This window comes from Lynx canadensis, chromosome B3, assembly GCF_007474595.2.
Source record: "Lynx canadensis isolate LIC74 chromosome B3, mLynCan4.pri.v2, whole genome shotgun sequence".
In the NCBI taxonomy this organism is placed as follows: Eukaryota; Metazoa; Chordata; class Mammalia; order Carnivora; family Felidae; genus Lynx; species Lynx canadensis.
This window is the reverse complement of record NC_044308.2, coordinates 111,638,856-111,655,332: the sequence shown is the minus strand read 5'-3', so window position 1 is coordinate 111,655,332 and position 16,477 is coordinate 111,638,856. Positions and strand designations below refer to the sequence as shown.

Below are 16,477 nucleotides of genomic sequence, written 5' to 3'. Positions count from 1 at the left end.
ATCAACTGAGGTGATGAGGTGGTTTTCTTCCTTTATTTTGTTGTGTAGCATATTATGGTGATCAATTTTCATGTGTTGAACCATCTTTGGATTCTAGGGACACATACACACAGCTGCCTGCCATGAGGTTGGGGTGGGGGGATGGGTAGATGCTCTGGAGCTAAGAGCCGGAATTAACCACAACTTAACAGTTAAAGCTTTCCTCCCCTGGAAGTCGTAAGCCTTCAACTGACTCCAGAGTTCCAAAACAGTTATGTCAGATAATTTCTGCCCATGCAATTGATGTCTAGGTGGGGGGACAGATTCTTGGTGCTTCCTACTCTGCCATTTCTCAGAATTCCTCCATAGATAATCTGTTTGAAATAACACATTAAAATGTGCATGGTAATCAGAGAAATTTGATCAATGAATGGTTATTTGATGATATTAAGGAACTATTCTTACTATGCTTAGGTGTGATAATAGCATGTGATTATTTTTTGAAAAAGTATCTTTTAGATACTTTGTCTCTCAGAAACTCATTCTGAAATATTTACAAATAAAATGATAAAATATCTGGGATTTGCTTCAAAATGATCCCAGAGATGGTAAGGAGTGATGCCAGTATAGAAGAAACAAAACTGACCATGAACTGATAATTATTAAAGCTGGATAATGGGTATGGATAATGTGTACAAAGGGATTCACTAGTCTCTCACTTTTATATATGTTGAAATTTTCCATAATAAAAGTGTCTTTTTGTTTTGTTTCGTATCTTGTACCTTTTTTACTTAGATCTCTGGCCCTTAATAAAAGCTTTTTAAAAAGGAGTAATAAAAAAGCCTGTAGCAAAAATTAGTGTAATACAGACAGGTGGATTAGTAAAAAGATCCAAATAATGAGACAGAAATATAAACATCAAAACAAAACTTTGTAGGAATTGAAAAAAAAAATCATGTGTGTGTATGTGTATTTGAAGATAATTAATTCAAACATATTCTGAGAATGTTACTCAACTTTAAGCTTTCTGAGGGCAGACAACGTACCGTATCTGTTCATTCATCACTAAATCCTTAGCAATGTATCTAACGTCCAGTACATCCAAATACTTGTTGAATACACAAACAACTCAGTCAGACCTATGCTCTCACATGCAAGGGCTCTGTAAGATCTAAGAATTCAAAGTTTTTAATAATGCTTAGAAAACTAGCTTTAATAAATTTTCTTTTTTTTCTTCTTTTTAAAAATGTTTGGGGGGGGGGGGGAGTAAGAGCACACGTGCAAGCGAGGGGCAGAGAGGAGGACAAAGGATCCTAAGCAAGCTCTATGTTGACAGCAGTGAGCCTGATTCGGGGCTTGAACTCACAAACCAGAGATCATGATCTGAGCTGAAATCCAATGCTTAACCCAACTGAGCCACCTAGGTGCCCCTCTTTCTTTCCTTCTTTGTCCTTAGTCAACTTCTAGTATAGCAAACCCCTCTTTCATTTTATGAAAGCTACCCTGGACACTGTATCTACTTACCACTTCTTGTTCTCTCCTCACTAAACCTATTTATATTTTTGTTCTTGGGAAAGATATTCTCTTTCTTAGTATACTCTTAAGTTTTTGTTCTGAGAAACTGTCTACTTTTCCCTATTTGACCTCTTAAAATAATAACTTCTTTCAAATGGGGAAGGTTCCTGGAAGTTTCTCCCTACTCCAGTTGTTTTAAATATTTAATTAACAGGGGCGCCTGGGTGGCGCAGTCGGTTAAGCGTTCGACTTCAGCCAGGTCACGATCTCGCGGTCCGTGAGTTCGAGCCCCGCGTCGGGCTCTGGGCTGATGGCTCAGAGCCTGGAGCCTGTTTCCGATTCTGTGTCTCCCTCTCTCTCTGCCCCTCCCCCATTAATGCTCTGTCTCTCTCTGTCCCAAAAATAAATAAACGTTGAAAAAAAAAATTAAAAAAAAAAAATAATAAATAAATAAATATTTAATTAACAATCTTAATACAGCTAAGCTAATGACTTTTCCTAATGAGTTACAAGTACTACTTTTGCCTTTACTTTTGGTTGTCATCCCTATTGGGCAGAAATAAATGCTGTCTGATTCACTCAGTAGAACACACTCCACAACTCTGGGAACACCTGATGATGGGTTTGATCTCATTCATGGTCAGTACACTAGCAGACAAATGGAAGTTTATAGTTATATTCTGGCCTTAAATCTATTTTGTCCTGTCAGAGAAAAATGTGTCTACATCCTGTATTGGAGGTAGGTTTCCCCACAGTCTGAAAAACATTTCAATAGCTTCAATAATGCATTCCTAGTGTGACCTGGCCACTTTCCATTTCATAGACCATCTACAGTTGCTGGCATCCAGACAGGAAAAGAGAAATTGCTATTTCTCCAGTCAGTCTGTTATTTTTGAATGGAAAAAACAAACCCCTATCTTCCTTTAAAAAGTAAAATCGTTGTTGGGAATGCAAGCTAGTGCAGCCACTCCGGAAAACAATGTGGAGGTTCCTCAAAAAACTAAAAATAGAGCTACCCTACGACCCAGCAATTGCACTACTAGGCATTTATCCAAGGGATACAGGTGTGCTGTTTTGAAGGGACACATGCACCCCCATGTTTATAGCAGCACCATCAACAATGGCCAAAGTTTGGAAAGAGTCCAAATGTCCATCAATGGATGAACAGATAAATAAGATGTGGCATATATACACAACGGAGTATTACTCGGCAATCAAAAAGAATGAAATCTTGCCATTTGTAACTATGTGGATGGAACTAGAGGGTATTATGCTAGGTTAAATTAGTCAGAGAAAGACAAAAATAATATGACTTCACTCATATGAGGACTTTAAGAGACAAAACAGATGAACATAAGGGAAGGGGAAAAAATAATATAAAAACAGGGAGGGGGACGAAACAGAAGAGAGAGACTCATAAATATGGAGAACAAACTGAGGGTTACTGGAGGGATTGTGGGAGGGGTGATGGGCTAAATGGGTAAGGGGCACTAAGGAATCTACTCCTGAAATCATTGTTGCACTAGATGCTAACTAATTTGGATGTAAATTTTAAAAAATAAAAAATAAAAAATAAACATATAGGACTTAAAAATTTATTAAATTAAATGGAAAAAAATAATAAAAGGACTGTATGGCAAGAGAAGGGAAAGTTAGTGAACTTAAAGAGAATGAAGAAAAATAGTGCCCACTATAGTGAGGGTTCAGTTAGGGAAGCAGAACCACTGTGAGTAATAGAAAACAGGATATTTGTTTTCACAGTAAAACTAAACAAGTATGGGACACACTGGACAAGTAAGGATCAGAATGGATAAGGTAGAGAATTAAGAAAAACAACAACAAAAAACCTCCTCTCTGAAGCACTGGCATAAGTGGACACATCAGAACTTGCCAGAGAATCTCAGAAACCCAGCCCTGGCTAACTGCCAGAATGAATCAGTGAAGGTGCATTGTGAGGTCTGTAGCAGGGTGAAGTCTGCAGAGATGCTGTTTCTGAGTCTGGGTGGGCCTGAGGTCACTGTTGGTCAACAGGGCCAGGAAGTCAACAGAAAAAACTGTGAATATAGAGTGGGGTAAAGTGTGGCCAATGTTGACTCTGCTTCTCCAAGAGTTGCTGCTTCTGTTTCTCACAATTTATAGCCACAACAACCAACTGAGATGATGGCTTTGGCTTCCTTTCTGCCTCCCAAATCTTGTACAAATCCTTCTTTTGGTCAGCTACAACTAGGAAGCACACAGAGAGGCGTGCATGAGAAGTATAGTTCTAGTTAAGCCAAGTTTACACAGTGAAAAAATACCATAATAAGCATGACAGAGAAAAAGATGGAAAATACAAAAAAAAAATGTAGAGGACATTTAAATTGAAGACTCATAAGGAGAGAAGAGAAAGATTGGGTCAGAGGTAATATTTGAAAAGATTCTGATACCTTACAAAAATGTTCAGTGACACAATACCAGGAGTTATAAGTAATTTTTTTTTTAATTTTTTTTTTCAACGTTTATTTATTTTTGGGACAGAGAGAGACAGAGTATGAACGGGGGAGGGGCAGAGAGAGAGGGAGACACAGAATCGGAAACAGGCTCCAGGCTCTGAGCCATCAGCCCAGAGCCTGACGCGGGGCTCGAACTCACGGACCGCGAGATCGTGACCTGGCTGAAGTCGGACGCTTAACCGACTGCGCCACCCAGGCGCCCCTATAAGTAATTTTAAGGAAAAAAAATTAAATACATTCACAAGTTGGAACATCATAAAGAAATTGTAGCTCATCAAAAGCATGATGAAAAGCCTTATCTTTTTAACAGCACAAAGGAAAATATTGAATTGAAAGGTGACTTTTCAATGGCATCAATAAACACCAGAAAATGGTGAAATCATATTCTGAACATGCTGAAAGGAGAAAAATAACACAATAGAAAAATAACAACGAAACTCTCAGTATCGAATTGTGTGTGTCTTAAAAATACCCCTTGGGAATGACGATGCAGTGAAATACTTTTCAGACAAATAAAAGAGTAGCTGATCTTACTTTTAATGGCAATTGGAGCTATATACATAGTTTGTTAATATCTTGTGTTATTAAATTTTTTCTTAAAAAATAACAGAAAAATAAAATAGTTGTTCTCCATTTTCACATCTTTTACTTTTCTATGAAAAAAAGGAAAACTATTAACTTACCAATTTCCAGTAAAAGTCCTATTCACAACATAAACCAACAATGCCTCCAAACAAACAAAAATCTTTTACTATTTCTACTTTTTATACGTTTTATTTAGACTCCACTGAAAATGGGCCCAATATTGCTTAAATTGTCAACTTTGGATCTAGGTGGAATAAAAAAACATTCTGAACCATAAGACCAATAATTTCAAGTTAAACTGGCAAATGCCTTTTGCCACAGCTATGTGCCCTCACTAGCAGCTCTCACCACCACAGCTGCCAACTTCCAACTGTTCCAAACAAATTAAGAAACTAAAGTATCGTCATCTTTTTCATTGTGTTTGTTTAATATGAGCTGAGGAGAATTTAATATGAGCTGATTGGAAGCCACAAAGTAAATTCTAATAATGGTAATGAAAATAAAATCTCTAGACTTAAAAGTCTAGAAAAATGACATATTATGGCAAAATGTGGACTTATAATGAAAATATCAGCAATATGTTTTTACAGTGAGCCTGTGTTTTATATCAGAAACTAGAAAAATATTAAAAAAAAACAGCACTTTCTCTATTTGTTATGATTTATATAGCACACTAGTAAAGACCAGGACAAAATGGTACTTAAAACAAGCCAATATTACATGTTCACTTTACGATAAAGAACGTTTTACATAAACATACAGAAACCTAAGACATGAAGAGAACTACTTGGTCCATTTTACTTGTTAGGATGTCCTTGGAACCACAGTAGAGGGGACAGCCATCTTGCCAGTGCAACCCAATGAAAAGCCCCTAGTAGTGTTCCAGAACGAATTGGAGGTCAACCAATCACCGAGCGACGGCACGACCTGACACGAAAAAGGCCCACCCAGACCTAAACCCGGAACTGCTGCAGCTTAAAAACCCCATCCCCACCACACCTGGGGGCGACTTCCCTGACTCCCCTCTCTCTCTCTCCATGAGTCACAGAACCTCCCCCGAGACCTTAGTTCCCAAAAAAAGCCTTTGACTGCTAAAATTTTTTAGCCTCTGACTCCTATCTTTACCCTGCCTTACGCCTGACCCTAACAACTTGAGCCTAATGGTATACCCAAGGTTGTCCTCAGTAAGATTACTATAGTCTTTTAGTCGCTTTTGTCTTTTTATCACATGCCATAAGGTCTTCAACTCTAAACAGAAAATAATTTTAACCAAGACAGCCATGAACTTTGTTCCACTGAAGTCTAGTTGCCATAAGTACTTCTTTTATTTTGTAGTATCTTTTGTGAAACTGTTTCTCCCAAGTAAAACCAAGGTATAGGATAAATAAATGAAAATCTAAAATTGAGACTAAACTTGAAATACATGACTAAATCAAGCAGGATTTTCATGAGACATAATGATATTTGCTCAATTCAAAGGATTGGAGAGTTGCAAAAAGGGTTAGATTTAAAATGAAACCTATTATGGATTAAGAAGATGACTCAATCTAGGTTGTTGTTTTTTTCTTTTTTTTAACCAAGACTTGCATTACACCTTAAATAAATCAGAGTTTAGAAAAATACTTGTTGGTGATAATGAGAACTGATAATAAATTTCATCAGTATGAGTAAAAATCTAGTAAAACTGAAAATTCTTTCAACTGTCCAAACCAATCACTGAAGTAAATTATAAAATCATCTGAATGCAACAAAGTATTTAAATGCCTAAAATCTCCCAAACAGATTTAAACTATGAAAAACATTTGCTTTTATTGTTCCTTTTTCTTATTTATTTCCTAGTTACCTACAAATTATTATCATTCTTTATATAACTGCTGGCTGATAGTCCAAACAAAGAGAGCCTTCTAAAATCTCCATTCAGTTATATGAACAGCTTATTTTTATGTTGAATACAGGTATCAAAGTTCAAAGTTTTTTCTTTATCCCCCTTTTCAGATTTATTTTCTAGAATAATACTCAGTTGCTAAGCCCTGTGGAAGTCTTTCAGAATCTAAGTTGGTTAAATAGCCTTTTTTTACAATAATATTTCACTTAAGGCAATAGTTTGGGAACACCAAAACATTTGAATACCAAGAAAGGTTATAACAGGAAAAAACGTAATCATTTTAAAAAGCGTGTATAAATAGCTCACCTCATCTGATTAAACTCTCTAATCCATTAGTTAAACCAGTAACAAATCATTCTTTTCAAAGTAGCTGTTGTGCTTAGAAATACACTGGAAATAAAAATTCCAGTTAGAGAAAGCATTCCTTGCAAATGTATGTGTTTAATTTTGTTGGAATGGAAGAAAGGATGCTTATTCACCTCTATCCAAAGAAGGGAAAGAGTGAATGGCTGGCATTGTTAACCTCTAACAAATAGTATGTTAAAAATATAGTTCCTGACTTCAAAGAACTTTTAGACTAGATGGAAAAAATGATCACAGATATATTAAATAATTAAAGAAAAATCTTTTTCTAAAATATGTTTTTTCCTACTGAGATCTTCCCCATCTTCTTAAATATTAAAAACCATTTTTTCTTTTTCAATGGAAAAAAAAAGAGACCTGGCAAATAGCAATATTTGAAACTGAAAGTAAGGTCCAGCTGAAATGCTATTTTGCTATAGTCTAACAGATTAAAAAAGCCAATGTGGTTTTAAATTATTAGCATGATTTACAAGTAAAATTCTCTAATACAGAACCACAGAAATCAGCACATACAGGATCAAATCTGCACTATAAGTAAAAGCACTTGGCCACTTAAAAAATCAAGAAAATAAAGCAGGTGGCAGGTACTTGTTATAGTGTGCAGACTGGACTATGACCAAATGATAGTTTAAATATAACTTTTGTTGAATACATATCTAATGAACATGTGGAAATGGAAGAAACTCAGAAACCACAGTTATTTCCATTTTAAATGAGGATAGTTCTGCACCACCAGCTGTTTACAGTTCACTGAATGAGGTTCTAGTTGATAGGAGATAATTACCTCTTCCCTACAGGAGGCAAGTGTTTCTCATTCTGCAGACACCTCTGATGAATGGTCATGGGAGTATGAGACTAAGACAGCATGCCAAGATCAGTTTGGTTTTTAATGATCTCTTTAAACACTTGATTCTCTATTTTTTCCTATTTAAGTGTAGGAAAATGTGTACCTTGAAATATGCAGGATTAAGTCACCGGCTATTATTTTGCTTTTACAAGACACTTTAACCTTAGAAGGAAAGCTGAATGATTATACACAGAAAGTATACCATCAATAGTTTTAGAAAAGGATGGGAACAGCTTTCAACTTGAAGCGTTGTGAAGTTACTTACTAATTCATTGTTTTCCCCAAGACTATTCTAAGTTCCCTGTCAGTTAACAATGTGCCCATTATCCCAGTCATTTCAACTCTTTCCCCCACTTGGAAAGGCGTCTTAATTTTACCTTCCCAGTCTCTCTCAAATTTATCTCTTCACTTCCAATGCAAACTGCCACATACCTCCATTTTCTCACCTGCAGATGGTCCTCATCTCCTAAATCGTCTCCTTGCTTCTAGTCTCTTCCAATACTAATCCACTTCAGCCAAAATAATACCTTCAGATTAACAGCATCACTCTCATTATGCCACTCTTATGTGTAAAAAACCTTTCAAAAGCAAGTTGTGACTCCAAAATAGAAAAAGCTGATGGCATTTTGAGCAAAATGCCAAAATTTAAAAAGTAAATCAACACTGTTCTTACAAACATGTAAGACTGGGTATGCATATTAATAAGAGCTAGAAGAGGGGCGCCTGGGTGGCTTGGTCGGTTAAGCATCCGACTTCAGCTCAGGTCATGATCTCGTGGCTCCTGAGTTCAAGCCCCATGTCGGGCTCTGTGCTGACATCTCAGAGTCTGGAGCCTGCTTCAGATTCTGTGTCTTTCTCTCTCTCTGCTGCTCTCCCACTCTCTCTTTCTCTCTCTCTCAAAAAATTAAATAAACATTAAAAATTTTTTTTTTAAAAGAAAAGAGAACACAAAAGAACCCCGAAGAGAATAAATTTAAAAGGGTCTGGGACTTGGGGCTGTTTGTTGTTATAATGATGTTTATGCAACAAATAAAATCTTTCAGCAACCACTTGCTGCTTATGCATCATAAAGTGTTATTAACCTGCACCCAAGGACCTCTGCAATCTGGCTCCCAAACGTACCTTTTCAGTTTATTTTCCATCCTACCTGTTCATACTACCTAAAACCTCAGACAAACTAAAGTATCTCATTTCTCATTGGGCTCCTGTCCTCCTCTTTCCCAGCTATGGACCATTACTCATACACTCCAACTAGTACACTCTTTTCCATTTCTATGTGTCTAAATCCTATCTAGTTATCCTTTTCAGCTCAATTCAAATAGTATGTTTTCCACAAAGCTATTCCTGACAACTTTTCCACAAAGCTTATTCCTGACAAGCTATTCCTGAGCATTTCATCTGTATGTGTCACATAAAATGCAGCACTTCCTACTTTGCATTGTAGTGTGTGTGTGTGTGTGTGTGTGTGTGTGCCCGCACATACACGTGCATGTGCATGTGTATATGTGTGTGTGATAAGAATTAGCTCCCTTAAGGCAGGGACTTTGTTTTAGCCATCTTTGCACTGCAGACATAACATAGCATCTTTCTGAATAAATATGAAAAATGAGTAAATACTTTAAAAAAGCAAAGGGCTATGAAGACTAAAAACCAACAGCAACTCTTAGTCTTATTTATTATGATTTTCCTTCTTTTTTCACTCGTGTTTATTTCTTTACCTAATTTCCTTACCTGAAGATATGTTATTCTCCGTTGGACCAGTTCTGTCAGATCTTTGGCCTCTTTTTCCCGCCAATCACCTGCTCCATCTGTTTGACTGAGGTAGTATAGATCCGTCATTATAGACCTATTAAAACAAACAACATTTGGAGGTCTGACTTATTTGTACTTCCTCACAGGATTACACAAAGTCATAAGAAGAGAGTCAAAATCTTCAGAGATTGATGCTCACAGTGACACTGGTTCTCATCCTTGATTTTCTATTAAGATTGTTAAACTCAGCAATTAGTCCCTCACATCCAAGATTCACTCCTATAGTAAATTTTCACTGTTGAGAAAAACCTACTATTTTTCTCCAGGTCAGTCAGCTGCACTTATTTCCCAACACAGAGCACTACGAAGATCAAGGGGAAATGGAAAACCATAGCAAAGAAACAGGTCGATTAAGATAAGGGAGAGAAATAAGTTGGTGCCAGGATTTGAAGACTACATTTTTGTTCTGTCATTTCCTTCCTCCTCTCAAATTATCTCTTCATACATAAACACTCTGAGTGGTTGGAATAAAAGATAAGAGGAAAATTCTGACATAACCCTTTTTTTTCAATGTTTATTTATTTGAGAGAGACAGAGAGAGAAAGAGAGAGACTACCTGAGCCACCCAGGTGCCCGACATAACTCTTAAACAACGATCCAAACTAAGGCTCAGCTACCATTTTTCTGTAAAGGGACAGATAATAAATATTTCAGGATTTGTGGGCCTCTATTGCCTTTGTAGCAGGAAAGCCACCATAGACAATATGCAAATGAATGCATGTGCCTGTTTTCCCATAAAACTTTATTCACAAAAGCAGCCTATGGGCCAAATTTGGACCTTTGGGAGGTGCTTAGGTCATGAGGGTGGAACCCTCATGAATGGGATTAGTGCTCTTATAAAACACCCCACAGAACTCCCTAGGCCCTCCTACCATGTGAGGACAGATGGAGAAGGCACTGTTCATGAATAAGAAAACAGGTCCTCACCAGACACCAAATGTGCCAGCACCTTGATTTTGGACTTCCCAGGCTCCAGAACTGTGAGAGATAAATTTTTATTGTTTATAAATTACAGCCTTTGGTATTTTTGTTATAGCAGCCTGAACAGACTAAGACATTGCTATTTATGCTATAATGACTCTGAGAGTTGTTTCAGAGATTTTACCTTGTGTATGAAGAATACCTACTAATAATTCTACAACCAAGAGAAAGTACTCATTGGGCATGGGTGCTAGGAATACGTGGTACTGAAGGCCAGTCAGAAATATGATCCAGTAGCCAGTGCCTTACAGCACACTGAAGAAGGGGACTGATCAGTAAGAACTCATTTAAACAGATAACGAAACCAGCCCTCAACAATTGTGATTTACCCAGGAGTACATGGCATAGCCTCAGTTTTGTTATTCCCGGTTCTTAACTAGATGGTAAAGTACTTAATAACACGGTAAAGCATTTAATAACAAAGCACTGGCACCCCACAGGAAAAACTAAATTGTTATTTACTACCACAGAAAAGCATTAGAACTACACAAAATTAACAGAGAATACTTAATAATAGCTAGTGTCTTGAATAAAGCAACACTATTATGAATATACAAATAAAGATTAAAAATCATAGCCATAGTTTAGAATACATCTAACTAATAGTGGAACAGCTTTGCACAATGCTTTGGAACAAAAGGGTCATCTGTGAAGCATTTTAGGCATTTGCTCAATGTATCAACATCAGCGATGCACAGGGCATTCCACAGCTTGACTATTTCCTTTTTGACCAGGGCAACAGTCAAATATGTAATGTTTTTTTTTAATATTTATTATTCTCGCCTAAGATTCTAAGCATTTTCAAAAAATTTTATTAAAGAGTAGTTGCAATGGGAAAAACCAAACCTACAATTTACTGCCTCCTTAACAAATTAACTTAGTCTTACACAATGGACAGAAGGTCAACTTTTAAGTTTTTTCAGATTATAAAACAGGCCCCTCTGGATTATTATGTAGCTTACAGTATTCTTTTATAGTTTTACTTTTACTAGGGGAAAAGTCACCACCTATATGAAATTGTATGAGTTGATCGTGGAAACATATAAGAAATCTCGGACTATAATGGTGTTGCAGGGCTCAGCTGGAAGTTTATTTAAATTATTTTCTCAATAACCTCTTCCTCATCACTCTCATCATGCTCATTATATTTTCTACTTTATAGGTTTCATCATATCCAAATGTGGTCCTTTGCTTTTTCCTGCCTTTCAGCTATGAGTGATCACAAAACCTGTTGTAAGCCTCAACTTTAAATAGGAGCACTCTTTGTGGAGATATAGTACAGTGGGATAAATAACCAGTTGCAGGAAATGCCAGTTGCAGGAAAAAAGGAAATTCAATATGCTTTCCATGGCTTTAACATTAAACCTACACATATCAATAGACAAATAGCACTACATTTCATTGACAATCATATGGCCTCAAGAGGGTAAAAACTACATTAGGTCTAATTTGGAGAGGAGAATTCTCTGAAATATCAAAATTGGCATGGTTATGCTTTCACATCATAGTAATCAAGCCATTCCTTAATCAGTGGGAATAAAAGCTAATTTGTGTCTTTTAATAAATTAGAAAACATAAAAATGTTTTTACCAAGTTATATCAGTATTAAGTCTTGGCAATTTATTTACATCCATCCCAATCTCTGTCAAGAAAGTGCAATAACCAAGCTCACACAGAACTAGAGGGCCATATACCCCCCCCCAAAAAAAAGTACACTAATTTTTTATAATAACACAGTCAGTCTCAATATAAGTTGGTCTATTCCAGGAGTCAACTAAAATTAAACTTGATTTTTAAATCTTTTTTTCTTGGGGCACCTGGGTGGCTCAGTTGGTGGAGTGTCTGACTTCAGCTCAGGTCATGATCTCGCACTCCATGAGCTCTAGCCCCACATCAGGCTCTGTGCTAACAGCTGAGAGCCTGGAGCCCACTTTGGATTCGGTGCCTCCCTCTCTGCCCCCCGCCCCACACCCCACTTGCACTCTATTTTTTTCTCTCTCTCAAAAATAAATAAACATTAAAAAAAATTTTTAAATCTTTTTTTCTGGGCCTTCCCATTAGAGACCATGTAAGGAAGATAAGCCCAGGAAACAATCTTATATGTATTTTTTTTTAATTTTATTTAAATCCAAGCTAGTTAATATATAGTGTAATAATGATTTCAAGAGTAGAATTTAGTGATTCATCACTTACATATGACACCCAGTGTTCATCCCAACAAGTGCTCTCCTTAATGCCCATCACCCATTTAGCCCATTCCCCCACCGGACACCCCTCTAGCAACCTTCAGTTTGTTCTCTGTATTTAAGAGCCTCTTATGATTTCCCCCCCTCTCTTTTTTTATCTTATTTTTATCTTTCCCCTATGTTCATCTGTTTTGTTTATTAAATTCCACACATGAGTGAGATTGTGTGGTATTTATCTTTCTCTGACTGACTTATTTCGCTTAGCATAATACACTCTAGTTCCATCCACATTGTTGCAAATGGCAATTTCATTCTTTTTGATCGCCAAGTACTATTCATATATATAATATATACACACACACACCACATCTTCTTTATCCATTCATCAGTCAATGGACATTTGGGCTTTTTCCATACTTTGGCCATTGTTGATAGTGCTGCTATAAACACTGGGGTGCATGTGCCTCTTCAAAACAGCACTCTTGTTTCCTTTGGGTAAATACCTAGTAGTGCAATTGCTGGGTCGTAGGGTAGTTCTATTTTTCATTTTTTGAGGAATCTCCATACTGTTTTCCAGAGTGGCTGCACCAGTTTGCATTCCTACCAGCAGTGCAAGTGTTCCCCTTTCTCTGCAACCTCGCCAACATCTGTTGTTTCCGGAGTTGTTAATGTTAGCCATTCTGACAGGTGTGAGTGAGGTGGCATCTCATTGTGGTTTTGATTTGTATTTCCTTGATGATGAGTGGAAATAATCTTAAATTTAGTTCTTTGCTGATTCAATAATGTTTAGAAATTACCATCCTGCAAAATTTGTCATCTTTTAGCCAAAGATATGAGAATAAGCAAAGTATATAGATCGTTACTGGGAAATATGGTGACTAAAATCCATTCTATAGAAATGATTGGTTTTCAGTGACTCTACTCTTAAATCAAATCTCCTAGAAGTGTCCTAAAAGCTGGAAATCTGGCCATCTTGGTTTTGACTATGAACTGATTGATCAAGAAATCTAGGAGATGAATGATGAATCTTAAGGCCTGGTATGAGGGCAGGTCAAAGCTGGGAAATGCAAAACCAGGCAAAAGACCAGCAGAATAGTGCTAGTCACTTGTGGGTGGAGTATAGATGCCTGAGAATAACCAGTAGACTAGAACAGAATCTATGATTCTGACAGCAAGCCAGTTATGACAGGTGTCAAAACCTCTATTTCAAAAGCTGGGCTACATTTATATTCTTTGTATTTTTAGTTAATTTTCCTATTTCTATATTTTGATATCCCCAAAACTATTCTTAAATGTTTGAGTTTGTCTCAATTATGCTAATGAAGAACCACAAGTATTTTGTTTATACTGGATTCAAAACGTTAAAGATAGGAGCGCCTGGGGGGCTCAGTCAGTTGAGCGTCAGACTTCAGCTCAGGTCATGATCTCACACTCCGTGAGTTCAAGCCCCACATCGGGCTCTGTGCTGACAGCTCAGAGCCTGGAGCCCGCTTCAGATTCTGCGTCTCTCCCTCTCTCTGCCCCTCCCCTGCTCATGCTCTGTGTCTCTCTGTCTCAAAAATAAATAAAAACACTAAAAAAAAAAACCTCTAAAAAAAAGTAATTTACAAAATGTTAAAGATAGAAATTCCCCCTCAGGGTCAGCACAGAGCAGATATAATTCAAGAAAATCCCAAGGTGAAGGAACTACCATTTATGAAGTAAATGTGACTAAGGGAGGCTATATTACAGAGTCTAACCCATAGGTAAATCTGGATCAAGAGCAAGAAAACTTATTTGGGTTTTGTCCAAGGCTGCTTTTACTATGATTTGCTCCTGGGGCAGAAATAAGCAGTACAAAGAATAAAAATGTGATCTAGAGACGGATAGGAAGACAATATTCCTTTTGCCTCCCTTGTCTCAAGGAGGAATTCTAAGATACCACCTCTTTTTGACAGCCCACATGGGTGGGGCGGGGCGGGGGGGGGGGAGTCCATAAGAGCAACAACAAAAATAGTTTATCATATGAGGCCATAATTATGCTACTTGGTGAGTGATGTCCACCAGGCTTATGTATAGGTCCCAAACCTTGAAATTCTTGCTGTTGAGCATTATGACAATTTCCCCTTACTTGTGCTTGCCCTGAAGCATCTAAGAGTTCTCTATTTATACCCTCTTATGAGGCTTTCCTTATGCAGGTCCCACTATAGTCTACCAGAAACTACAATGTGTCAGTCACTGTGGAAGTTGTTTTATATATTTTCCCACATTTAATCAACATAATGTTATGATATAGGAATTATATCCCCATGCGTAGAAGAGAAAAATAAAGCTCAGAGAAGCTAAGTCTTTAGCAATTAAGAAAAAGTATTTGAGGAGGGCACTTGTTGGGATGAGCACTGGGTGTTGCATGTAAACAATGAATCATAAGAAACTACCCCCAAAAACCAAGAGCACACTGTATACACTGTATGTGAGCCAACTTGACAATAAATCATATCAAAGAAAAAAGAAAAAATATTTTGGAGAAAAATAGCTCAGCCACTTACTTGTGTAAACTATCTAATTTCTCTAGGCCTGAGTCTAACTTTATTTATCAAATTGAGAATAATAATGCTTGCCTCAAAGTATTACTATGCTGATAAAATAATGAATGGAGAGCCTTTATCATAATAACTGCCATGAAGGAAATCCTTAATAAGTGACTATTTTTAATGTCTAATCATTCTTGAGTTTGGAAATCACATCCAGAGAGATGTAAGGTCGGGAGGGCGGGGAGGCAAAAAACAGAATCAAAGTCATTAGATGAGATGTCTTTTTCCACCTTTAGATTCTCCTTCCAATGCAAACTTTATTTTAGGGGAAGATGTCTCCTTATGGAAGATGGAGAATCATGATCTGGCTGATAAAGACTAAGTGATGAGAAAATTAAGGACAACTTCATAGGACAAGATCTCCCTTTGTCCATGGATATTTGGAGGTATGTTCTAGCACCACTTAAAAATACACCTGGATTCCTTAGGAGAAAGACAATCATACAAAAACATTTTGGCCAAAGGAATTAACAACTGAAGAAAGAGCATCTACCTTCCAGTTTAATGTAAGTCTCAATCAAATCACATCTCAAAGGTCTTCATTCCTTCTTCTGTGTATGTGAGTGTGTATGAAATAAAAAACAAAGAATAGCTTAATTTTTCAAGAGTGGAAATATCATTTCTTTGACCTTTCAAAGACAGTCTAGTAGAGTTTACCTTAAACAGAGAGGGAAAACACAAACTACCGTACCACAATAGCTATGATCAGCAATTCTGATTATACAAATCTGTAAGCTATCAACCTACCAATCTTCCCTGCAACCAGATATTGCACGCCTTATCTGAGTTAAAGTCCTTTCCGTTGCTACATAAACCCCTATACACAATATCAAAAGGCCAATCAGCATAATTAGGTATAATTAGCATTTATCACTTGGGAAACATCTCACCTCAGTCTTACCAAAGCTGCGTTATGTATTACTGATAATGAGATGATGCAGACCAGGCAGGGACAATGAGATTGTTGTTTCACCAGATTATTTCTCAGTAATTTCAGTCAAGTTAATTGAGAAATAGTTCATCAGCCCTGTAAGCCCTCCTGTCCTTTAGTTTGAAGTTTAATAATTGCTATAATCTAAAATCAGAAAGAAGTAGTTCTAGTAACTATCTCATAAACATGGTGTCTGGCAACGTAAGGAATGCAAAAGACCCAAAGCAACAGTGGTTAAGTTAAATATGTCTTGGGCAACCTAACACGGTGATAAGCAGAATTTTCAATGATATCCCCAGAGGTTGAAAGACAAATATATACAGCTATA

The 16,477-nt window shown here is 37.0% G+C and overlaps 1 protein-coding gene across 12 annotated transcripts in view; it reads right to left on the bottom strand.

The window, feature by feature from the left end:
• The window catches only part of FUT8 (fucosyltransferase 8), a 342,855-nt gene that overhangs the window by 86,091 nt on the left and 240,287 nt on the right, over positions 1–16,477 (bottom strand). For all 12 annotated transcript variants that reach the window (XM_032593385.1, XM_032593383.1, XM_032593384.1 and 9 more), the window contains one exon: positions 9,398–9,512. In XM_032593385.1, the coding sequence (XP_032449276.1) occupies positions 9,398–9,512 (115 nt within the window). The remainder of the gene's footprint in view (positions 1–9,397; positions 9,513–16,477) is intronic.